The sequence below is a fragment of the Nuphar pumila genome, chromosome 13, assembly GCF_984573655.1.
Source record: "Nuphar pumila chromosome 13, dmNupPumi1.hap1.1, whole genome shotgun sequence".
NCBI lineage: Eukaryota > Viridiplantae > Streptophyta > Magnoliopsida > Nymphaeales > Nymphaeaceae > Nuphar > Nuphar pumila.
In genome coordinates this window covers 49,555,871-49,583,296 of record NC_143261.1, presented here as the reverse complement: position 1 = coordinate 49,583,296, position 27,426 = coordinate 49,555,871, and the positions used below count along the sequence as shown (strand labels likewise).

General features: G+C 36.3%; 2 protein-coding genes across 2 annotated transcripts; one reads left to right on the top strand and one right to left on the bottom strand.

Moving 5' to 3' along the window:
* Positions 1 to 11,766: 11,766 nt before the first annotated feature.
* LOC149818325 (uncharacterized) lies at positions 11,767 to 12,580 on the bottom strand. The gene is made up of 3 exons (XM_089986199.1): positions 12,338 to 12,580; positions 12,085 to 12,222; positions 11,767 to 11,967 (listed from the first exon to the last, which is right to left on the bottom strand). Exons 1-3 carry the CDS (start codon positions 12,578 to 12,580, stop codon positions 11,767 to 11,769), a joined length of 582 nt encoding a protein of 193 aa, XP_089842325.1.
* A 13,408-nt stretch (positions 12,581 to 25,988) lies between these two features.
* On the top strand, positions 25,989 to 26,639 carry LOC149818324 (uncharacterized). Its single transcript, XM_089986198.1, has one exon. The coding sequence runs from the start codon at positions 25,989 to 25,991 to the stop codon at positions 26,637 to 26,639; it is 651 nt and encodes a 216-aa protein (XP_089842324.1).
* The last annotated feature ends 787 nt before the right edge of the window (positions 26,640 to 27,426 follow it).

The following is a 27,426-nucleotide window of genomic DNA, read 5'->3' as shown; positions in this document are numbered from 1 at the left end:
CAGACCCCTACCAGTTATGTACAACCATACCATTGGGATTTGAACTTACAACGTTCCAACACAATGTGAAGTGCACTAACTGCTCCTGCCATGGCCGGAGCCTCCCTGTTGGTGAATCCAACCTGCTCCAAACTAGGCAGTGGTCTAGGCTTAAGAGAAGCACGCAGCCCAAAACTTAGGACTTGACTAGGCTCAGATTGTGTTTTTTTAGATTTTTTTTGAAACTCGAGGTTTTGACATATAGATCGTTCATTGGTGGAATGGAAGGAATTGGGAGAAGAAGGATCAACAGGCAATGACTGGAAAAATAAAAAAATTTGAAAGATACGGTTAGACACATGGAATTGGCTAAGCATTTCCTTCAAACCACAAGACCAACCAGAATGTCATGCCCTTTCTTGTGAAAATGCCCTTTTCATAAGAAAAATGTCCTCTTTCATATGGGAGGTGAAACAAACATCTCCATAGGAAATTTGTGAAACGCAAAAAAAAAAAAAAACACTTTTATATTAAAATAAGTTGACAAGTACTGCGGTAGGGAAGCACTTTCCCTCCTGGCATCCCTCTCAAGCAAGGTGGCTTTCCTGACCTTTTTCAGAGAAAACCAATGCATTAAAATATATCTGGGAATGTGATAAATCTCATTCTCGAGAAAATGTCCGCAAGGGAAAGCTTGTGATATCTTGACAAAGTGTGTTTTTTTTTAGAAAATATATAAAAAAAATGGTTTATATAAATAATAAATATATAAACAAAATGCACATATAAATAATATAAAAACCAAGCAAAAAACACTTCAAAACAGATTGTATTCTGAAAATATGAAGTTTTTTGTTCTGAAAATATCACAATATTGAAAAAAATAGTTGACATATTTGTGACTATGGTTGAATGTGGGGTTAAGCGATTCGACTCTGAATATTTTTTGCAAAGGCCAAAAGGAGGGAGAAATCAGCCGCACAATGGCAGGGTCTACTATAACAGAAAAGTTAACCTTGAGCTTCCTCATTTATCAGAAAAAAAAGGACCAACACCAGGGAGGTTCAGGTGCAATGTGGTTGCACACTTTTAATGTGCTGCTGCACTCAATCACCTTCCATCTTTGACATACAGCCTGTCAGTTGTGAGGACCACCATGTTGTGGGTGATCAGGTTCAGCAGCACACCAAAACCGTACAGTCACATTGCACCTGATCTTCTCTTTGATGCTATGTTATAGGTCAAGGGTGTTGCTGTTGGCACTACTATGTTTTATTCAGTGATAACTCGATGTACCCAAAATCAAGCAAACTTGCCCAAAATGTGTAAGAGTTACTCGGTGGACTTTGTGACTTGGAATATAAGGGCATGTTTGGAAGCAAAGAAAATTTCATAGGAAAATAAAATTTTGTCTATGAGAAGTTTTGATATGATAATTTTTCTAAATGAAAAATTCACTTCTTTGTGCACCATGAGAAAAATAGAAATAAAAACATTAAAAAAATGAGACAGAGGAGGTGTTGGAACAGCTTCTCTACCATGGTTGTCGGTTGAGAAAAGCCTTCCCCCATACCACAGAGCAGCCCAACTAAGCCTAAAAGAAAAAGAAAAAAGAGTGAGAAAAAAGAACAAAAGAGTCCCCAAGGCTCCACCCTTGCTAGGCGGGAAAGTCAACGCTCTCCCTGAGGCTTGTAGGGACTTGTATGCACGGATGTAGAATTGTAGCGGGAGTGAAGATGTTACTGTTGCGCTCAAAATCGTCAGGGGTTTCACACTCTCAACCCTTTTACAGTTTGAATGACTTTATTAACTGTAACTGTTACTCTGGTATGACTTCATATATATACCATACCATTTTCACTGCATTTATAGTTGTGTAAAGAGTTCAAGTTTGGGATACACTCCTGAGAGAAATCCCTTCATCCTCCAAGAGACACGTCTCTTTGCATTTAAGTATTTTGACTATTGGAATACCCCCCAATAGTCTCCTTATGGTCACATGGTCTTACATCTCTCACTTGGCCATAAGAAATTTCTTGTATTTATAAGCTTGTTCTCAACCATAACCTTGTATACACATTTTTCAAGTAATCTTTACTCACTCACCACTTAGACATATCTGAGTCCCATCTAACTCACATGTCTACTGAAAACATCCTTAGGGACTGCCTTGGTTAGTGGATCTGCTACCATATCACTTGAAGGAATATAGTTCACTGTTATTTCATTTTTCATAAGTATATCATGAATATATTGATATTTAACTTCAATATGCTTACTTTTGAAGCTATCAACTTTTTTTGTATTAGTCCTATAGCAGCTTTATTGTAACAATAAAGTTGATCTGGATCTTTTTGAATGTTCAATTTTAACTCATTTAGAAAATGATTTATCTACACACCAAAAGTGGTTGCCATGTTACAGTCCATATACTCAGCTGCCTGGTAATGTTGTACCACACACCCTTGTTTCTTTTATGACCATGCAATTGCCCCACCTCCTAACATAAATACATAATCAGAGGTGGACTTTGTTTCATCTCTATCACCAGCAAAGTCAGCATCTGAGTAGCCTACAAGCTTTAAACTATCTGACTGATAGCATATCTTGAGTTTCTTAGTTTCCTTTAGATATTGAAAAAATTATCTTCATTACTTTCCAGTGAGAAAGCTCATAATTATTTTGATATCTACTCACTAGACTTACAGCAAAATTTAAATCAAGTCTAGTGCAAAGCATTGCATACATTAGGCTTCTAATTTCCTGAGCATAGAAAACATTCAACTTTTCTTGTTCATCTTTTGGACAATCATTCTTACTTAGCCTTTAGCCTTTTACTAAAGGAGTACCCTTTGCCTTGATACTTTTCATTCTAATTTTTTTTAGAATGTGGTCAAGTTATTTTTCTTGACTTACGCATAGCAATCGCGATTTTCTATCTCTTTATCTTAATTTCAAGGATATATGAAGCTTCACTCATATCCTTCATTTTAAATCAAGAACTTAACCATGATTTGGTCATTTTTATCATATATATCATTTTCTATAATTAATATATCATCAAAATAGAGGGATAACACAACAAACTTACTTTTACTATTTTTTAGCATATACACAGTGGTTCAAACTATTTGCCTTATAACTCAATTTTGTTATTGCATTATGAAAAGTCAAATACCACTATCTTGGTGACTATTTAAGTCCATACAAGGATCTTTTTAACTTGTATACTTTATCCTTTTTACCTTTAATTTCAAAACCTTCTGATTATTGTATGAAAATAATTTCATTTAGTTCACCATTTAAGAATGTCATTTTTCACATCCATTTAATATAGATCAAGATCAAAATAAGCTACCAATGCCAAGATGATATAAATAAATGTTAGTTTGGCTATAGGAGAGTAAGTTTTTTCATAATCAATCCCTTCTCGTTGAGAATAGCCTTTTGCTACTAATCTTGCCTTGAATTTATCAATAGATTCATCTGCCTTGAGTTTTTTCTTGAAAACCCACTTATTATCAATTGCCCTATATCTACTAGGCAAAGTAACTAGTTTCCAAACTTCATTTTTTCTATAGAGTTCAACTCATCTTTTATTGCTTCCTTCCATAGTTCAAACTCATTAGAAACAATTGTATTTTCAAAACTCAAGTTGTCAAGAGTTTCATCCAAATCCATGGAATAACATAATTCCTTACTCAGGAATGTATAATAATCATTCAAATATGATAGAGTTCTTGTTCTTTTCTGTCAAATTACTGGTTGTGAATTTTGCTCATTATTCATAACTGGATCGTTATGCTTTAACTCTTGATTTGGTATCCCATCATTTATTATATCAAGAAAGACACTATCATCTTCAGGATCAAAATTGCTTTCTTGACTTTCTAGGAATTTTACCTCTCTACTCTCTATAAATCCTTTTAAGGTTTATATAGTCGATATCTCTTTGATCTTTTTGGGTATCCCATGAAAATGCATTTGATAGTTTTGCTATCTAACTTGTCTCTCATTTGACTAGGAATCAACACATGAGCAGGTGACCCCCACTTCCGTAAATTACTCAAGTCTGTCTTTTTACCAGTTCATAATTCATGGGGTGTAAACTCTACAATTTTAGAAGGAACCTTATTTAGAATATACATGGCAGTGCAAATTGCTTTTTGCCAAAATTTCTTGGAAATATTTGCATATGCCAATATGGACATTGTCATATCCATTAAGGTTCTATTCATTCATTATGCTACACCATTCTGTTGTGTTGTATAGGGCATAGTTGTATAAGGAGTTATAGTATTATCAATGCAGAAGGTCTTAAACTCATCAAAATTATATCTACCTCCTCTATCAGATCTAATAACTTGGATTTTTCTTTATAGTAATCCTTCAACTTCATGTTTATATGCCTTAAACTTTTCTAGAGCTTCATATTTCTTAGAGATTAGGTATATATATTCATACCTTGAGTAGTCATCTATAAATATGATGAAATGTGATTTCTTTTCATGTGTTTTTACTTTTAAGGTTTCATAAATATTTATGTGTACCAAAACTAGTAAGTCACATGACCTATTTTTCTTAGGAAAAGGTTTTCTAATCATTTTACATGATATGCATGGTTTACATCTTTCAAATTTTATATTTTTAAGAGAAGGTAATAATCTCATGCGAATTATTCTTTTTATTTTATTGACATTTACATGCCCTAACCTTAAATGTCATAAATATGCATTAACATTAAATATACAATCAATATAACCAGAAATATTGATTGCATTATTTATAGAAAGAGTTGTGTTTAGACAGAAGAGACTATGGTCAGCATCATAGCGACCCCTGAGCTTCACTTTTTCATCTTTCCCAATAGTGACCTTGTCACCCCGGAAGCGAATTTTAAAGCCCTTTTTAGTAAAATCTCCCACTACTAAAATATTTCTTCTCGTGTAAGGTACATAAAGTACATTTATTAGTAGGTAAGTAGTCCCTTCTACCTGAAGCATGTAGGTCCATATTTCAACCACATCACTATAGGTGTTATTTCTCATATACACTTTATGATCTTCAGGCTTCAACTCCTTCATCTCTACAAGTCCTTCATTTGTCTTAGGCACATGTTGCATTATACCTTAATCAATCCACCACCCTGTGAGATCAGTATCTACGATCAATGATTCAAAGACAGTGTATATTAATTCTTGTCCTCCACTTACTTGTTTTCCTATATTTTCTTTCTTGGTTCTATTTAGACAATTATTCTTAAAATGCCCAACTTTTTTTGCAAAAAAAAAACATTCTCCTCTGGTTGTTGTCTTGGAGTTTTTGGTTTGCAGTATACCCTTCTGATTGAACTTATTCTTCTTAAATTTCTTGAAGAATGTGCCTTTAGACTTGAACTTGTAAGAGGTTGTCGGGAAGGATTCTTGGGTATTCATAACTTCTCCCTTCTGGTCTTTTGACATGTGCTCTTGCTCAATGGCTAATTGCAGAGGGAGCTTAGTTAGAGTAAAACTTTTCTAGTTTAATCTCATGGCAATTAACACCATCTTCTAAGTTGGAGGAAGGTTGTTTAGTATGGTTGAGATTTATATTCACTCAGGAATATCATTTCCAGCTATGGCTAAATCCTTAGCTATTACCAGTATTTGATTCACATGATCAACCACGTTGTCTGACTCTTTCATCCTACATGAATATTTTTTTCTGACTTCTTCTATCATTCTCTTTGTAGTGTCAAAGTCTTTAAACACTCGGATGAGGTCATCTTGCATAAATGTTAGAAGAGTTGCTCGAGCAAGTTGATCATCTTTGATAAACTCATTATAAGTTTTTTTCTCTTCTACACTCGATTTATCAGTTAGTGAAGATTTTACATTATTCAATATGTATAGAGTCTTATCATGTGTTAATAGATATTTCATCTTCCTTTTCCACATTCCAAAATTTGTTCTATTGAGTTTTTTGATTTTGGATAACTCAGCCATGACTATTCGATTTGTCATATTCCTAATTATAAACAAATATTAAAATTAATAAAGTTTATTCCAACTAATATTTGTAAATGTAACTAGTTTTGATCTTTCTAAACTGGTTTAGCATACAATATGGTCTTTAGGTATGCAAAAAAATCATAAAAATTGCTAAATATTAAGCATTTTTTGATAAAAATAAGGGGTAGGTGGTTTTCAGAAACTTAGAACCACCTTTCTGTAATTTTAGAAAATAAAATAAGAGGTTTTGTGTAGACAAAAATCACAGAAACTTGTTTCTACAACTTTTTAAGTTAAACAAAAAGTTCTGACTCTCTTTCTATAATATTAGAAAAGATCAAAGGCCCTGTTCTGTAAAAATTCAATAAAACAGAACACTTTCTGAAATTTTTGAGTTTATCAGAAAATATAATCTTTTTTGTAATTTCTAGAAAGACAGAAGCCTTTCTAAGCAAAAACAAAAACAGAAACCTCAAGAAGAAAATTTTCTTAGTTAAACAGAAAGATACAACCCTCTTTCTATAATTTCAGAAAAGATTAGTAGCCTCTCCATAATTATTCAGCAAACTATATATGTATATGAAATTTTTTGAGTTTAACAGAAAAGAAAGGAACCACTTTTCTATAATTTCAGAAAAGTTGGTGTACTGGTTTTCTGTTTTTCAGAAAAAATAAATTAACAGAAACCTTTTTCAGAAATTTTAGTTTTAAATTGTTTTTTTTTTATTAGAAAAGGCATATGCTTAAAAACAAAAGGGAAACCCGATTAGGCTTCTTTTCCTTTTTTTTCCTTTTTGTTCTTTGAGAGAGAGAAAATAGCAGCTGGAGCGGCGCTGGAGTAGTGTTAGATTTTTTAGCGACCGATATTCCGGCAACCTCCTCCAGCTTATTCGACGACGCATAGGCAAGGTACCCTGTTCCCCCTTCTTCCATTTTTTTTATTTTTCTTTTGTTTACCACTGCAGGCGAAACACGCCAGCCAGCCTAGCGACAACACACCACACCCGACGACCAGTCTGATGGCAACACGTCACACCAGATAAGGTGACCAGCGGTCGCCGCACGACCTCAAAGAATGAGACCTCCGCTGGTGAGGGTTTTGAGGGCTGAAAACAAAATCCGGCCATCCTGTGCCTGGCAATGGCTGCCCAACAGCAACTCCAACTACAAATCTGATAGAGTTCTGTGCCTATATTTTTTTTCTCATTTTTGTTTTTCTCTTTTTCCTATTTTAACGGCTTCAACCGACACTTTTGTAGGTATTTTTCGGCGGGTCGAGCCCCCTCAGTAGAGAGAGAGGAGAGAGGGAGTCAAACCCTCTTCCTCTTCCCCCTTTATTTTTCTCTACCCAGAAAAAACAAAAAAATAGAAGAGGGTCGTTCCTATTTTTTTCGAGTTTATGCAAAACAGGAATGCTTGGTTCACTGATTTGGCTAAATTCGAAAATATAACTGACCTCTTGTTTTTTATTTTTGATTTTTTATGTGCTTTTTTCTAAAAATGAGTTGTTGTTGTCACCAGTGTTCGATTCTTTTGTCAATATGCTCGCATCCACAAGCTACTTTCAACGTCGTCAGGGATCTGTCGAACCCGCTCTGATACCAATGTAGGATATTGTATGCATGGATGTAGAAATGCAGCGGGGGTGAAGATGTCGCTATTACGCTCAAAATTGCCAGCGGTTCCACACTCTCAACCCTTTCGCAGTTTGAATGCCTTAAGTAACTGGTGTAAGTTTTTATGAAATAGATTTTTGAAGATATTTTTGATAAAATTTAAAATGTGTAAACCAGCCACCAAATAATAAAAATTGGCTCACACTAGGGTGAAATCTAGGTCGATCTCAGGGAACATGATGAAATATGTTGTATTCCATACAAAGCACACCTTTATTGCCTTAATAAAAATGAAAAGTAATTAAATGTGCAACACAAAAATGCATAAAAACCTATTACAAAGTTGCGATCATAAAATAAATTAAATACAACCCTAAATATGGCCTAAGGCCTTAATTAACTACGAATAAAAATAAAAACAAAGAAAACAAAAAGCCACCGCTACTTGTGCATTGGAATCTGAATCCTTGCATATAAATCTTGTTTATCCAATTAAGTGTTGTGTCTTCCGCCCATGGCAGCCACTTGCAAACATAAACACAAGACACGAAATAAACCACACTTTGTACTACTAGGTTAGTTCATGAAAATCGCAGAAATAAATAAATAAACAATTAAGAACATTGCAATTTTTAGACATGAATCCCAAGGGAATCAAAGGGATCTGATCTAAAACAAAGTTGTTCCAAGATACGATACGACACGACATACGGGGTTCATAAAATGAAAGTCAAACAAAGCACAATTTATGAAGTTTGTCCTACTCAATTTCACGGTCACCTATCAAGACAGGTTTTTGTAAATCGGTAGAATAGTCTATTAAACTATGTCAATTCTAGCTGAAAATTTGCAAGAATGTTTTTGACATGATCAAGAATCTAACACAATTTACAGAATTAAAAAAATTTGTGTAAAACTCTCAAAACAATTAAAATAACAGAAAATTTTTAGAAAATTGCAGACAAACATGCATTTTGGAAAGCTTCTCGTATTTCAATGCAAAAGTCCATCAATCAGAATCATAACCTGACCAAAATTTGTAGAATGCAAATAGATTTGTTTATCAATCTGACCCAATTTATGAATTCAAATTCAGAATCCGGAAGCTCCAAATACACTTAAAACAAAAACAAGAAAATCATAATGACAACACAGAAAATTAACTAATGGCTTTGCTAAACTAAATCACTATTTTAATTAACATTTTCTAAAAAAAATTAATTAAGATTAATCACTAATCCAAATACTAAATAAATTCAAATCCTAATTGATCAGAAAAAATTAACTAAAGAAATTAAACCAAAAAGTTAAAATAAGGCAAAATTATCTAAGTCTAGATGATGACTCGGTTCGTGCGATGGCCAATCCGAGCCATAGATCTATACTATTTTTTTTTTGTTTTTAATAATAATAAAAAATGGAAAAAATACAAATCTAATAAAATTACAGAAATTCTAATTAATCAGCAAAATAAATTAATTAATTAAATAAAAAAATTACATAGAAGAAAATGCAGATCTAAAACCAATCAGTGGTTAGGATTGAAGGATGGTCGATCCAAACCGTCAATCGATCATTTTGATTTTTTTTTCAAAAAAATAAATATAAGAAAACACAGATCTAATGCAAATTAATTATTGAAATCGAATCTAATCTAATCTACACCATAAAAAATGATGCTAATTAAAAATAGAAAAACAAAAATGAAATATGCAATTGTGAAAGGGGAAGAAAGAAATACCAGATTGCATATCTGGCATTTCTCAATGGCTTGGGTTGAGAAGAGAATGAATCATTGTCTCGTGCAACATGCAGCAACCTCCTAAAGCAGATCCCATGCTGATTCTGAAAAATAAAGAAATAGAAAAGAAGGAGAAGAAAAAGAAGAAGAAAAAGAAGAAGAGGAAGAAATGACGAAGAAGAAGAAAAAAATCAAAAAGAGAGGAAGAAGGAGAAAGAGTGGTGTGGAAGAGAGAGAAAGGGGATCAAAAGGGAGAGAGAGAGAGGCCGTTGTAAATAAAGGTCAGAACTCATTCATGCATGAGCTTTTATAGTGGTTTTCTAGGTTTTAACAAAAATTACAAAATTAGTCTAAAGCATAAAAGTTATTTCAAAATATTGCATAAACTTATTATATTTTACAAAAAAAGGGGTTTGGCACCAAATGAGAGGGGTTTTTGGATATTTTCCAATTGGATCTTGGTGGATTGGGGTGTGGATCACATGAGGATCCAATTCAATATCCACCAACTGCTATTCAGACCAGAACAGGACCCGATTCACCTCGAAGTTTGCTCCAAAATTATAAAACAACCATACTTTGGTCATTTTAACTCTGAACTGAATGAAATTTGAATCGTGGCTTCATGACACCTAAAACAACATAGGCATTATCGCATTATAAGATACACAAATGCATGAATTTAATGATAATTATGAATGCATTTTCATCCATTATCAAATTCCCCCATTCTTGTTGTTTATTAGTCCTCAAGCAAACACTACTCCTAAACTAAAAGAAAATAAAGCTACATGCTAAACAAAAATAAAAATGCAAAATTAATATACAATGCCCAACTCACTTTCATAGAAATCACGATTTCATTTAGCGCATGCAACAAGCTCTTTAAACCCCTGGGTTACCCTAGTGGATGAGTAAGCTCTCATGAGGGTTTCCAGTGATGATACCCACAAACATCTTTATCATGCATAATTATACAATTTTAAAAATCATTAGGCAATTAAAAGCTATTTTCAATAAATATATTTCATGCAATCACATTCCTTTTCATTTTTTTTGAATCAGCAACACCTCCATAGTAGGAAAAAAATCTATCTATTTCTTTAGAATTTAATATTATATATGCTTTATTTTAGAGCAACTTGCCTACTCATGTCATCATCTACTATCATTACACAAATGCTTTTGTACAGTTTTGCAAAATTTTTTAAGCAAAATTTTTTTTAAGCTCTTTTATTCTATTTTTATTCCAATTTTCTTTCACTGAGAACTATGCTAATTTTTGGATTTAATGACCCATGTAATGAACTTTAGGCTAGTGACTCCTAGGACAAAAGAATTTAGGGTATTAGACACGGAGTGTCCCTTCAACTTAATCACTCGAGTCACTTCATCCTAAATTTTCATAGGTACTTATAGTTTTTCTTTCTGTCATTTGCAATATCTCCACTGACCGAGCTTTTTAATGGATCCATATAGCGAGCTTTGGGCCAGTGTCTCCCGAACTAGATGGATTTAGGGCACCAAGTGTAGAATACCCTTCAGGCTTAATTGTTTGACTCCAAAAGGCCTCATGTGTCGGTTAGATAAGAAGTTTTAATATTCTTAGCTACCTTATTCGCATGAGTACAAACACTTCAACTCGTGTCTGAACCGAGCTACTAAAGATTTTATTCACATGAGTGCAGGCACTTTAACTTGTGACTCAACCTCGCTATTAAGGGCAATACAACTAAAAACATCAAAGTACTACTTGTATGCTATTTCTTTTCTTTTCTTGCTAACATTGCTCATTTTCAAAAATTTAATGCATCTTCATCTGTATAAATCAAAGTAGAATCTAACAATTATAAACAAATATTTTCTTTAAAAACCACATAAATAACCTATCCATCTAAATCCATTTCGAATTTTTTTTTTACATGGAGCTTGAAAATTCATCTCAAAATGTCAAAGAAATAAAAAAAGAATCATATATTGCTAAAATTTTGCTTTAAAATGCCTAATTTTTATGAGTTTTAATAATATTCATACATGGACAGAAATTTTTTTAGGTATGCATTATACCTTCCCCCCATGCTTGAATGTCATTGTCCTCAGTGGCACTCCCCCATGCTTAAATGAAACTACATGAATGCGTAAGTGCACGCAAAGAACACAAGAAAAAGGAAAAAAGGAGAGATACAACCTGATATTTCTTTTGGAGCTCCCTTGAGAAAATGCTTTATTCTGTAAGGCCATGTGCACACAAAGCTCCTCAATGTCCTATACTTGATAGAAAACTCATAGACCATTAATCATATCAAATCATAATATATGCATTATTTAATCCTAATGCTACCTAAAGCAAAACAAAAATAAACAAAAATCATTATATCTATCATGAGTTGCCTCTCATGCAGCAATAAGTTTTAAGTCTTTAACCAGACTTCAGAAACTGCTAGCCCTCGCAATCAATGAGATTGATGGACTCAATGTCGTGTTCCTTTCCAAGATCCGAAATGTAGGGCTTCATCCTTTGCCCATTAACTTTGAAAAGCCCACCCATTTTGGGGTTCAATAAAGTAACTGCACCATGTGGAAATACTATGTGAACCACAAACAGGCTATCCCATTGAGACCTAAGCTTCCCTGGAAAGAGCTGCAACCTCGCATTGAACAACCAAACTTTTTGTCCAAACACGAATTCCTTTCTAAGGATAAGCTTGTCATGGAAGGCTTTGGTTCATGTTTTATAAATTTTGGCATTATCGTATGCCTCGTTGTGGAGCTCTTTCAGCTCTTCCAGCTCACTCAATTGTAATCTGTGCTCCTTGTCAACTTGGGCTAAATCGAAATTGAACGCTTTGATCGCCCAATAGGCCCTGTGCTCCAATTTAACAGGGAGATGGCATGTCTTTCCAAAAAATCAGGAGGTACAGAGACATGCCAATATGAGTCTTGTAAGCAGTCATATATACCCATAAAGCATCATCTAAATGCCGGGACCAGTCCTTACGGTCTGGACTTACCATCTTCTCTAAGATCCTCTTGACCTTCCTGTTGGAGACCTCAACTTGACTGCTAGTTTGTGGGTGGTAAGGGGTGGCCATCATGTGTTGTACAGAATACTTCTTCAGAAGAGAAGCAACCTGCACATTCTTGAAGTGCTTTCCTCCATCACTGATAATGGCTCGTAGCATATCAAACCGACTAAAGATAGTGTGCTTAATGAAACTAAATACTACCTTATGATCATTGGTTTTGGTGGCCATTGCCTCTACCCACTTGGAAACATAATCCACTCCAACAAGAATGTACATAAAACCATACGAAGGTGAACATGGACCCATAAAATTGATCCCCCGCACCTTAAAGATTTTGATAATCAAAATAAGGATCAGGGGAATCATGTCCCTCTTGGACATGTTCTCCGTCTGTTGGCAACACAGACATCTACGACAATACTCATGTGAGTCCTTATGCAACATATGCTACCAAAATCCAGACTGTAAGACCTTCGTTGTGGTCTTTCTGCTGGAAAAAGGACCCATATATGCCAAGGAATGGCAAAAAGTCAAGATGGAGTGGACCGCTTCCTCAGGCACATACCTCCAAATAACCTGGTCTGCCCCCAATTAAAAAGGTTTTGGATCCTCCCAGAAGTAATGCTTCGCCTGCGCTATAAATCAATCTCTTTCAGTCATGCTTCAATGCGCAGGGAGCTTTCTGGTCACCAGATAATTCACAATGTTGGCAAACCAAGAGAGATGCTGAACATTTAAGATATGCTCATTCAGAAAAGAGTCATTAATTGGCCTCAGCTGAAGAGATGGCTTCACTGTCAGTCTCGATAGATGATCTGCTACTATATTTTCACTGACATTCTTGTCTCGAATCACGAGACTGAACTCTTGTAGTAGCAAAATCCATCGGATGAGTTGCAGTTTGGTGTCCTTCTTACTCATCAAATACTGCAAAGTGGCATGATTCGAGTAGATGACCACCTTGGAGCCCAATAAGTATGACCAAAACTTTTTTAATGCAAATACTACTATTAGTAGTTCCTTTTCTGTGGTGGTATAATTCAATTGAGTGTCAGAGAGGGTCCTACTAGCGTAATAAATCACATAAGGTTTTTTGTCAATCCGTTGTCTGAGAATGGCTCAGACCGCATAATCTAATACGTCACACATTATTTTAAAGGAGAGTGCTCAATCGAGAGACTGCAAAATTAGGGCTAAAATCAAGGCTTTCTTAAGCATAAGGAAAGCCTGCATGCAATTAGAATCAAAATGAAAAGGCATCTCCTTAAAAAGTAAGGCACATAATGGTCGGGAGATTTTGCTAAAATCTTTGATAAATTTATAATAGAATCCACCATGCCCTAGAAATGATCGGATCTGGGGTACTGAGGTAGGTGGAGTAAGTTTTGCAATGGTCTTCACCATCGCTCGGTCTACCTCAATATCTCTCTAGGACATGATGTGGCCCAACACTATACCATGTTTCACCATAAAGTGACTCTTTTTCCAACTGAGCACTAAGTTTATCTCCATATACCGTTTCAACACTTGGGTCAACTTTTAGAGACAATCCTCGAAAGATGAGCTATAGACCGAGAAGTCGTCCATGAATATCTTGGGGACGTCATCTACCATATCCGAGAATATGGCCATCATGCACCTTTAAAAAGTGGTCGAGGCATTGCATAGCCCAAACAACATATGTTGAAATGTGAAGGTGCCATACGGACATGTAAAGGTGGTCTTCTTCTGATCCTCTAGGTGAACGGCCACTTGGTTATATCTTGAATATCCATCCAAGAAGCTTAAATAACTTTGGCATGTGAGTCGCTCCAAGATCTGGTCAATAAACGACAACAAAAAGTAGTCCTTCCTTATTGCATTGTTCAACCTCCTATAATCAATGCAAACTCGTCACCCTGTGGTGGTTCTCATAGGGATACTCTCTCCTTTCTTATTGATTGTCACTGTGAGCCTTGATTTCTTATGGACAACCTGTGTAGGGCTCACTCACTGGCTATTAGATATGAGATAGATAATCTCTGCATCCAACCACTTCACCACTTCCTTCTTAACCACCTCCTTCATATTTAGATTTATCCTCCTTTGCATTTCTCTGGAGGCTTTGGCACCCTCATCCATGATAATCCTATACATGCAAAAGGAATGGTTGATCCCCTTTAAATCCTCAACGGACCACTCTATTGTTGTCTTATGCACTTGCAGGATCTGGATCAATTTATGCTCTTGATCACTCGTCAGATCTGATGCAATGATGACAAAGAGTGTTTGTCGGTCACCTAGAAAGGCATACTTGAGTGTGGTCGATAAAGGCTTCAACTCAAGTACTGTCAGACACTCCACTGAGGGTTTGAAAGGTAACTCTGAAGGTTCGGGAGGGGCTCTAAAGTCCAGGTCAATCGTCTCTCGCCTAGTAAGACCACCATCACATCATCCATCTCAAACTCATACTCTCTAAGCAATGCATCATCCGAATCCCGAGGGGGAGCACTCGACATTCATAACAACTCTACTTCCACCTCTTGGGCAATGTCTACTTGGAAGCAAGCATCCTTGCCTGTAGGCCCCATGTCGGCATTAAAAATGTTTAATCTCATCTTTCTGTTGTCAAAGGACACGTCCATGGCTACAGTGTGACAGTTTATGCAAGCATTCGTTGTCACCAGTAAAGGGCAACCCAAAATGATGGGCATCTGTCGGACATGATCCACGCCTTCCATTTCTAAAATGATGAAGTCAACATGAAAGAAAAAGTCCTCCACCTTAACCAAGATGTCTTCAAGGATCCTTCGTGAGACCTTAACAGATCTATCTGCAAGCTACAGGGTCATGGGTGTAGGCTTCATATCTTAAAGCCTAAATGTGTCATAGAAGAAACCTGACAAGATGTTGACACTTGTCTCAAGATCGAACAAAGCACACTCAATAGTGATGTTTCCTATGATGCAAGAAATAATTGGTGTCATGGGATCCTTGAGCTTGAGTGGGGTCCAGTGCAAAAGCATTAAACTCATATGTTCAGTCAAGTATACACACTTAGAAACACTGGACCTTGACTTTTGCTTTTGGGTGCAAAGCTCTTTGAGGAACTTCGCATAAGCGAGGACCTGCTAAATCACACCAAGCAATGAGAGGTTTATATGTACTTGATTGAATAACTCAAGCATCTCGTTCATCTTAACTCCCTACTTGCCAAACGGTTTGGACTTTTCTAAGGCCTAGGTGAAAGGGGCTCTAGAAATGTAGGAAATGGATGATTCAGGTTGTTTGCCCTGGTCACTATCCTTGGGCCTAGTGAGGGGACTCGACTAGTCTATGGGTTGGTCATTGGTTCTCTCAGTCATCTCCCTAAGTGGGTGAAACTCTTTCACACTCTGAAGGGTCATAACGGCCTTAGCCTGCTCTTGATGAGACTTTGTCAAATGCAGGCCGTGGTGCATGGGTTTCGTACCCTCGGGTTGATAATGGATTGACTCGGTAGACTCCCCTCACTGCGCCTGCTCAACGCCTCGGCTAACTGTCCCATTTAAATCTTTAGCTTTGCTATTGACTGCATATGGGAGTTGAGGTTGACCTTTATGTCAGAAAAGGTCTTGATGAGCTTCTCTTGAAAGGATTGGCTAGAAGTGGATTCTTGGGAAGAAGGATGGCTATATTGAGGTGGAGTCTGTGGAAAGGTAATGCATTGGTAACTTTGCTGAAAGTTACCCCATCTACCCTGAGTCTGGGAAGAAAAGGAGGATGGGCCTTATGGATTTCTCCATGAAAAGTTTGGATGGTTTCGCCATCTTGGGTTGTAAGTCTGCGAGAAAGGGTTGTTCGGAGGCTTAGCAAAACCTTGCGCCGCCTGAACTTATTTTGGAACAAATTCAGGGTAATATTGCGCCGCTGGACAGTCCAAGACTTGGTGTGCTGGGCTAACACACAACGCGCACCCTTGCTGAGTTGGGGTAGAGCTCAAAAAAAGTTGATCCAATTTTTGGGTCAGTATGTCAACTTTCTGATGCAACTCTAGGGAGGCCTCTACCTTTTATGTCCTCCCTTTCTTTGGTCTCACGACTGCAGATGGAGCCCTATCAACTCTCAAGGTTGTGTCATGATGCATTGAGTTTTCACTCAATGTTTTAAACACGGCCCATGTCTCATCCTCGTTTTTAGCATAAACGTGCCCCCACACCATGAATCGACCATTTGCCTGTCTTTTTTAGTTAGACCATCATAAAAGTACTACACCAACTACCATTTAGGCACTTGGTGGTGAGGGCACTTCCTGAGTAGGTCTTTCAACATATTACAGGTCTCGTGAAATTGTTTTTTTTTCTATTTGAAGGAAATTGGTTATTGCCTTTCGATATTAATTCATTTTGCCAATAAAAAAATATTTTTTAAGAAACTCTTTTTGCATTTGCTCCAAGCATCTGAATGACACTGGCTTAAATCTCAAACTGATTTGCAACTACATCAGGTCTCACGATGCAGAAGGCGAGAGTATATTCATTTGGGATGAAATATTTCCTTAAAGGACAAGTGATTTGATGATCTTCAACCACATGGCCGGATCTGCGGGCTCTCCTAATGATGTACGTACAGGTAAAACAAGCTCAGGGTCTTGCGAAAGTCGCCCTTGCAAACACCTTAGGTAGAGACCGATGTAGCAATCATCCTAGAGTTGGTTTTCTACCTACTTATAGCACGCAAGCATGATCAAACCAAACCATGAAAGTAGGAAAATAAAATAGAAAGAAGTACACATAATCACACACTTGCACTCAAATAGTTATCTTGTAAAAAATTAAACTAGATGCATGACGCCTATGAAATGGGTACCCTAGTAGGTGAGTCGAGCAAGAATTGTAAGATGGCTCTATGGGTAACAAGCAATGCGGTCCTAACAATCCTAAATAATGAACATAAACAAACTAAGCAGTCCTAGATAAAAGTGCAGGAAAGTAAACTAAACAACCCTAAAAAAATTACAGAAAAGTAAACTAGCAGTCCTACATAACACGTGAACAAACAAGAGGCAATAAAGTGAATACTAGTTTTTCAATTGTTGTTCCCCGACAACAATGCCAAAAATTTGGTGTAAATTTTTATGAAATAGATTTTTGAAGATATTTTTGATAAAATTTAAAATGTGTAAACCAGACACCAAATAATAAAAATTAGCTCACACTAGGGTGAGATTCAGGTCGAACTCAAGGAACAGGATAAAATACGTTGTATTCCACATAAAGCACACCTTTATTGCTTTAATAAAAATGAAAAGTAATTAAATGTGTGTGATCATCGCAAAATTTTTCCTCTTGGTGTTCCTTCTCTCTTTTCCTCCTCTTTTTCCTTTCTAACCTCTGGAATGTTAGATGGATTTGGATCTGAAATATGAAAATGGAATTTGGATCTGAAGTCTGGAATCCGAGATAGAATTGAATCCAGGATCTGAAATCCTATATAGAATTGGGTCCAAAATCTGGAATCCAAAATGAAGTTGAATTCTGAATCCTAAATGGAATTGGATCCGAAGTCTGGAATCCGAAAATGGAGTTGAATCTGAAACCTAGGATCCTAAATGGAATTGGATCCGAAGTATGTAATCCAAGATAGAGATTGGAAATTTGAATCCAAAGTGGAACCAGATTCTAAATCTAGAATTGAATTTGAAAATCCAAATGGGACTTTTGAAGATGGATCTGGATTATGAAAATCCAGTTTTGAATTTAAAAGTGGGCTTTAAACTTTAAAGAAAATCAAATTTTGAGATTCAGAATCAATCTCAAAACTTGGATTTTGAATTGAGAATCAAGACTCAATCTTTAGATAGAATTTTGAAGATTTTGGAAAAAATAAAGAATAAATTTGAATTTAAACTTTGAATTTTGAAAATCAGAAGATGAATCTGGAAATTTCAAGGTTGAATTTGAATATTGAATCGAATTCGAAATTGAATTTTGATCCTAAAAAATGAATTTGGAATTTCAAAGTTGAATTGAACTCTAAAATTTGATTTTGAGTTTTTGAAGTAAAAATAGAATTGAGAATAGGAAGATGAAATTGAATTCATGAATAAGAATTGAAGATTGATTTGAGAAATGAAGAAGATATTTGAAAATATATCTCAAAATCACTTGGATTTTGAAAAAGAATTTTGAAAATACGATGTAATTTTATCCTAAATGATGAATGAATTTAAAGAATTTGAAACTAGATTTAAAAAAGCATATTTCATTCTTTAAGTGAATTTGAAATAAGATTGAAGATATAATACATTCCTGACTATGGTCATTGAATGTATTATATAATAATCATATTTAAATTCAGGTGAAGAATAAAAATATATTTTGGTGCTTTTATAGAGTTTAAAATAAAATTAACTCTTAATATATCCTGACTATGGCCATTGATATCCATTCTGAGTTAATTTTAAGTTAAATCCTGATAAAAGAAGAAAATATTTAAAAGTATGATGATTTTTTAAGAGGAATCCAGTGTGGATCCAATGTTATTCCATAAAAGATGAAAATCCTAAGTTTTGTTCACATCCTGACTATGGCCATTGAGGCAAATCATCAACTTAGGATTTAATCACTTCCTATCAGAATGGTGCACGTGTCATTCGTGTGCCCATGGTGGATTTTCATAAACGAAAGAGAAAACAAAATGAAACATGTAATTCTAGAAAATATGCATGCTCATACATTCAAATCTAATACAGGAAATGTAAATTCTCATTTATATCTAATTATTACATCTTTGAATTGAATTGAAATGATAAAATCCTAATCTAGGAAAGAATTTGATATTTTTACAATCTTTCTTGCGAAACAAAGTTAGCATAAAGCCAAATGCCATATATAGAAGAGGATGCATATGACTATACCTATATAAATTAATATTCCTATGCCCTACTAGAAATATATGTGTAGTGTTTGAATGCAGTGCATAAAGTAGTAGGAAAATGCATTTATAATACTTAAATGCAAGGGGTGATTCAATAGAAAAATGCACATGTAACACCTAAATGCCATGCATAGGCTAATAAGAAAATGAACAGGTAATGCTTAAATGCAAAGGCGAGCCCAGTCTTGCCTCCCGAAACAGTTAATTTTTTTTTAAAGCCCAACCCTGACTGTAGCAAATAGTTTGATTCGTCCATATGAAATAGATTTTTATTAAAAAATTAGTCATTTTTTATTTTATCTCAAAAAAAAAAATTTCGGCCGCGACTATCACACAAATTTTTTTTGTGCTACACCCCTGTTTGCCCCCCCCCCCCTCACATGAATCCTAGCTACGCCACTGCTTAAATGTTGTGCATGAGCTAATAGAGGAGTTTATACCTAATGAGGGATACATGTAATGATGATGAAGATGTGATTATTTGAAAAGATATTATGGAACATTAATGTGGCTATCATAAAAATGTAATAAAGAAATAAATGAGAATGTTATGAAATGTTGATGCAGTCAATACAGATGATAGTGTAAGCAGTGTAGGGATTGTAGCAATCCATGGCTGTTGTAGAAGGCAAAAGCCACAGTGGCTCGAGATGACCCACCATGAAAGACAACAGCCATAATAGTTTGTGATGAACTACTATGAAGATGGGAAGCCACAATAGTTCATTGTGAACTACTGTGAAAGAAAACAACCAAGGTAGTTCACGATGAGCTACCATGGGTACGAAAGACATAGTAGTTCAAGATGACCTACTGTGAAAGATGACGGGGGTGATAATAGTTCTAGGTGAACTGTTATGAAGTATAAAAAGGCCACAACAGTTCAAAGGAACTGTTGTGAAGGGCTCATCGCTACGGCAGTTGAAATGTACTGCAATGACGGGCCCAAAACCATAGTAATTCAAAATTGAAATAATGTGTAAAGGACAAAGAGCCATAGTAGTTCACGCTGAGCTACTAAAAAAAAAATGAGATTGAAGCAGGTGAGTGCTGATGGAAATTTTTGCAGGGCACTTGGTATAGAAACAAAGTCTAGGAGGTTCACAAAAGTATTTGCCCAAGATAATTGGATTCACTCACCTCCCTAAAAGAGGTACCTGAAGTGCCATAAACTGCACATACAATTGTAATGACTTGAAACAAGGAAACACAAATTCCTCTATGATAGAACACCCTTAGAACCAACCTAAATCCTTCAAGCTATGGATAGCAAGGTTTAGCAAACTATGGCATGAACCTGCAATGGTTTATCTGAAGCAAGAAGATGTTTTAGATAACAATTTAACTATCTAGCTGATGGAAATTGAGCATCTCAACCTAAAAAAAAAATAGGAAGCACCTAATGACAACAGGCAATCAACACATTTGCTTAAACATTCCAAACAAGCACATAATGATACATGTGATATGATAAACATTCCACAACAGATTACTGTAACACAAGTCAGTACTGTCAAAATGAAGCATGCTCACTGGGAATTTCTACTATTAGAGTCAAATCTGAAGGTATTAGGTTGAGCTTGATCTGACTTTTCTCAAGTTTTGGATGTCAAGTCACAGATGAGTTCTACTAACACATAGGTCTGCTGACGTAATTCATCAAAAATGGAAAATATCCTGACATTACCTTATATGAATTAATCAACACAATAGTACTTGAAGTGCGGAGCATAAAGAATTGGATTATGAGAGGCCGACATGAGCGATTTGCCGGAAAGATGCCAGAGCAAGAGAAGATCTTCTCTACAGAGTTGTGATGGCGATGAAATCAAGAAACCACTACTTCCAGCAAACTCTGGTAATTGCAGTAAAACAGAACCCAAAGGCGATTTTTTTTTTATTTCAACATCCTGTGAACAAGTGCCGGTCAACTTGCAGGAAGAGCAGCAACAATTATTCATAGAAGTTGACATTGAATCTCAAGGGATTAAACTAGAAGAGGAATTGAGACTCCTCAAAGGTGAACTCCTGGAACACCATCCTGAGAATTGCGTATGCAATGATCAGGAGGAGTAAAAACCTAGATAGGGAACCACATGGGGATTCAAAATCCTAACCTTCCTACCAAGAGGCGAAAGGCCCAACTTCGAGCCTAATTCGCAGAAACAGTTAGCAACCTTGTGGGTCTTAATGAAAAGGTGGATGACATTTATTGTCTTAATAAAATTTTCAGCTTGGTTGCGCCCAGAAATCACAGCTATCAACAAGAATACATCAAATTAGACCGGACTCAAGATTTTAATGGCATCCTCCATTACCTCCTGTTTCAGACTGGCTTCAACAAAGGCCACTCTCAATGCTGAATTGAATCTAATTTCCCCACTCTTGCCTTGTGGTCTCTCTCTTTTTTTTTAATATGCTTGATGCAAAGCACTAATGATGACCACCACTGAGATGCCTTTATTCAACACTGATCATATAATGGATGATCATGCTATTGGGCATTTCTTAGATAAATTGGGCCCCAAGAACATGACTTCTTCACGAATTTTCCAGGTTCATGTAAAGCACCATTACCTTAGAGTAGACTGAATGCGATGAGAATTGGGTTTTAAAACCTCTCATTAGCTGTAAATGAATGCACAAGACCAATACTATGATCATAGGGTTAGAAACATAATCAGACAGATCGAACTCAAAGAGAAATGCTGGTTGGGAGGATCAGATGGTGACTTTTCCCCAGGTCCAGTATAGATGCCAAGTTTCACGCCCACCTGCTCTGATTTCGCAGCACCCTGTTAAATCTTAACCATGCTAAACGAGATTACCTTGGATATGATCAAATGAAACTAAATTTTGACTACCCACGTTATATGCTTTTACCATCAGACAATTGTTGTGGATTTAACAGAGGAAGAGGTACGAAACCCACGAGAATACAACAGATAAATATAGCCACATTCGACCCAAAATAGAAAACACAAGGATTTGGCAGTGCATCGTGTGAGACACAGAAAATGCAGAAAACCAAAGATATTCTGAATCAAATGCAAATGTCATATTATTTTGGATATAAGTAAACTTAGTGCTAAAATAGAGAAGAAGAGTGAAACGTGATGCCAAATCAATATCTCAAAACAGAAATAAGAGGTGTTGGTGAAGCAAAAGCATAAATCCAAAGAAAATGGGGGAATCATATTGAAATTACACTGATAATCAGGTGTTAATCTGAAAAGCCCATAATGATTACAGGATTTTCAGAGATAATGAAAGCATAACAATGAATCCGCAGCGTAAAAGAAAGAAGATAAACATTGGGCGTTATCGAAACGAGAATCCAAATTCAAACAGACCCTTAAACGGGAAATCGAGAATCGAGGTAAGAAAAATAGATGATAGCAGGAAATCGGAAAGATGAATCAAGAAATCAAGATTAAAGAAAAGAAAAAGGATAAGAAAAAAAATGGAAGAAGGGTGAAAACAGGAAAACGAAAACCAGAGGAAATTGCAAACAGAAATTAAATAAGGAAATCAAAGTGAAACCTGATATGTGCAGATCAATCATAAGAACCTTGACCAAACTTGAATATAAACCAATGAATCTCAATAACAAACCGCAAATAAAGAGGAAAAAACGATGTGGGAATGCAAGCACTCTGTTACTATGGCAATACGTGGATTGGCCTTGTTATATACAGGTCAATTTTCACAAATGATGCTCGATATGGATAATAGAGGAAAATCAAAAGAATGAAGCAAAAGAGAAAAACAAAATTAACAGGAGGGAAAAGAAAGAAGAAAGAAAAAAAATGTAGAAACGCAAGGATTTCGTTAATATCGCAACACGGAGGTCAATAATGCTAGAGGCAAAACTGGCGCTGCGGATGATGCTTTTGATAGCTAATAAAAGGAAAATATAAAAGATGAAGATATCAAATTAAAACAGAGAGGCGTAGGGGAAGGATTTTACAGAAATGTAAAGAGAAAGGAAAGTGATTACTTACCGTGAATCAATGGAGGATTTGGTTACAGGAGAAAGCCATTGTTCTTTCGATGCTCTCTGCAAACAGATGGCTTGCAGTGAGCCATTTTTCCTTTGATTCGGCAGGGATTCTCGCGGGAAGGGAGCCGAGGCTTATATTCTATCATGGAGACCTTTTACTGCGTAGCTCTTACTGGAGATTGGGTTTCCTTCGCTCGATCAGAGAGGAAGAGAAGGTCATGGGAGATGAGGAAGAGCAGAAGAAGAAAGTCGTTAGGCTAATGGATGAAGAAGGGGGGGTGCAGGGTTTGAAGCAGGATATGCAGAAGGAGAAGAGAGGAGGGGTGCGGGGGTGAAGAGGCGGTGTCCGACCCCCCTTCCCCCTGTATCTTTTTTATAAAAGGGGAAGAAGCATCGAGAAGGATTTTTTTTTCGAAAAAACTGAGAAATTTTAAAAAATCAAAGAGATGGCTCTTTTATAAGAAATTTTCTAAAAAGGGGGTTTACTAAAAACGATTTTTATGAAAAAGGCTTACTCGATTAATTTTTTTGTATTTTTCTTTTCTATTTTGATTTTTTTCTTGTTCTTTTTCTAACATTTTCTATATTTTATGGGCTTTTGACATAAAATTCTAAAATCTAAGGGAAAGTAAGGGATTTTGAAATTATTTTTGTAATTTTTTGAGAAATATTTACAAGGAGGGGTTTTCTGAGGATTCGGGTCAATCTTTTGAAATTTTTTCAGAAAATGGGTTTTTGGCCCAGTTTTTTAGAAGATATTCGAGTTTGTGACCTCAAATCGAGAAATATAGAGCAGTGAATCCAAACGGATGCCGGATGGACCGTTCGAGCCATTCCAAAACTACCTTTGGTATTTTTGTAATTTTAATTTGAAAATTTGGACAACAAGGCTCAGATTTGGATTTTAAACTAGATCCGGATCCGAAATTGAGTCAGATGTATAAAATGAATTTAATTCCAGTAAATCCGAGGAATAAACTGAAAATTTTGAGCGAAAATGACTCAATTTATCCAGAAAACGGGGCCAAGGGCAAAAAGGAAATATTTACAAAATTTTGAAAAATTTGAGGTGTTTACAATGTGTAACACAGAAGCACATAAAAATCTATTATAAAGTTGCGAGTAGAAAATAAATTAAATATAACCCCAAATGTGACCTAAGGCTCTAATTAACTACTACAAATAAAGAAAACAAAAACCCGCCTCTTCTTGTGAACTGAAATTCAAATCCTTGTAAATCAATCTCATTTATCTAATTAAGTGTTGTGCCTCCCTCCCGTGCCAGCTGCCTGCAAACATAAACACAAGACACAAAACAAACCAGACTTTGTATGACTAGGTTAGTTCACGAAAATCACTAAAATAAATAAATAAATGATTAAGAACACTGTAATTTCTAGATACGAATCCCAAAGTGCATTTTAATCAGTTGCGTGTTTATCAGAGCAAAATGATTACACTTCAAAATCATTGGCAGAGCATAAACTAAGTAAACAAGGTTTTTGTCCACGTGCACAATTCATTGAACTAGACGGCATCTTCTCCGATCTTCTACCTTTCTTTGCCCTCCTATCCTCAACCTCTATTTCTTCCTCTAAGTTCATCTCTACCCTCCTATCCTCAACTTCCATTTCTTCCTCCAAGTTCATCTCCACCTCTTCCATCCATTGAGGAGGATGAAACTCTATATCAGGATCAACCACCACTGATTGAGGATGATCACCCACCACTATCTGTTGTTCAGGAGCATCAATCTGCCCTTCATTTTTGGACTCTTCCTTCCTCTGATGTCTCCTTCACATTCTCCTCTATCTTAGGGGAACCAGCCACTGCTTCAAGTCCAACCTCTATTAGTTGTTCTAGAGCACCAACCACTACTTCAGCATGATTAATCACCACTATCCCTTGTTCAGGAGCACCAACTACATGTGCGACTCTTCCTTCCTCTGATGTGTCTCTGTTCCAAATAAGAGAAAATTTTTAAAAGAAAAGTTGCTCTAAAAAGTCTGATATTTATAAGAAAAAATCCTCCACTTAGAGGGTCTAAGAATTTTTTCTATCATTTTTTTTGTTTTTTGCATTAGGGCAACCATTCACCCATAATACATCTCATTTCATGTCTGCCATAGGAAGCTCACCACCGCCATTTTCAGGTCTCTCTCTCTCTCTCTCTCTGATTTTTCTCACAAATTTTCACATTGTTTTCTCATGCTACACAAACAAGCAAAAAAAATTCATTTGGAAAAGTTATAATATCAAAACTTCTTATAAGTGAAAGGTTGCTTTTCTATACGATTGTTTCTTGCTTCCAAACATGTCCTAAATGAAAATTCTCCCGTGAGTTTATTTTCATGAGAATCCCTCAAAGAGGCCTTTTGGCTAACATCAAGTGTCTGAATCCCTCAAACGGCTAAGAAAACGTGCCCCAAGTCTTGTGAATTTTGATATACTCAATCCGATACGGTCAGGTGTACCGAGTCGCCGGATAATTCACGAACCCATTTTTTCCCAACGGTCAGATTAAAGAACGTCTTCAAGGGCCCAAGAAATATGACCGTTGGGCCGCACAACTATTTCATTTCCCACAACAAACTCACCCTTTAAAAGCTTCCTCTCTCCCTCACCTGATCTTCCTCATCCGATCTCTCTCTCTCTCTCTCTCTCTCTCTCTCTCTCTCTCTCTGAATCTTCTTCCTCTCTATTCTCTCGCCTTCTTTGAGCGTTCTTGAAACAGCAATGGCAGAACTGAAGGACGCCCACGTCGTAGAAATCCCCGTGGACGACGAACACCACCAGCAACCGACTTCCCCATCCTCAATCCGCCACCCTCTTCAAGAAATCTCCGAAAGCCCCGGCCATCTCTTGCTCCTGAAGCTCTGGCAGAGGGAGGAACACCTCTCCGGCCGCCGGATCGCGATCAAGGAGGCGCGGATCGACGGCATCCGGCGCGAGGTCTTCCAATTGTGCTGTCTCTTCTTCGCCTTCCACGGCTTCTTCCTAACTCTCCTCTTCGTTTCTTCCAACAATTCCAAAGAAAGTTCTTGTAGGAAATGGTGGGTACCCTGTTTTTTGTATTTGGTGACCTCTTTGGTCGTAATAGTCTGCGTCCAGTGGAAGGTCTTTAGGTACCTGAAGATGTCAGCACAGCTGCAGAGGGAGCGTATCGTTGGCAGAGCACTGAGCAGGTGCATTCAAGAATTGAGGATGAAGGGGGCGAGTTTCGATCTGTCGAAAGATCCCTTTGGCAATGTCAGGAGGATTAAGAGTTCGAGCGTCGAGATCAAGCTGAATCCTCTTAGATGGTGTTCTCAGAATCTTGTTACAATCTGTCTAGTTTGTGTCATGGGTCTTGTGTTTCCTGCTTGCAGATATATATTGTGTGGTTAGCAACTGTCAAAGTACTTTTTAACTTCAAAAGTTCTCCAGAGCAAGAAGAAAGTGGGTCCATTTCTTCCTTTCTTGATGTACATACGAGTAAAAATTAGCTCTGGGACAAATCTGCTTATCTTGCTTCAATCAGGTAAGAAGGGTTAGGTAAGATTTAATCTTTTCTTATTCAATAAATTCTTGGGTAGGTGAAGTATTACTTGCTTATTCTGTAGTCTATTTTCTGTTTCTTTCCTTTTTCATTCCATTCATTGGGTAAGAATGGTTAGGTAAGATTTGATCTTTATGGGTTTTATAGTTTTTCCTTTTCAAGCTTTTTTTTTCAATGAATTCTTGGTAAGTGAAGCACTACTTTTGGCGGAGCTAGTTTTTTTTCTGAACATGTATATACAGAATTTGAATATCAGTCTCAAGGGGTAAAGTCTTGTTTAGATTTTCTTTTTCTTGTTTCTTGTTGTATGTTTTGATGTACAAGTGCATATTGGTGAGTTGAGATAATAGGTAAGTTCCAAGTGCATTTGGTTCTTGGTAAGGCCTCTGTATTTATATTTTTTCTTTTATCATTATTGATAGGAAAGCCTTTTTTGCTCTCTTATGGATTTTCTTCAAATTCTATATATGGTTAGGTCAGGATGGAGACGTATTCCAGCATGGTTGACTGAACATATTGTAAGTTGGATGAAGGCTAAGTTACAAATCTTAATCTTGAACAGAAAAGTCAGATCCATAAATCTCTTCAGTACTGAGTTGGCTTAAATCTTGAACAGAAGGTTCATCTTTTTTTGCA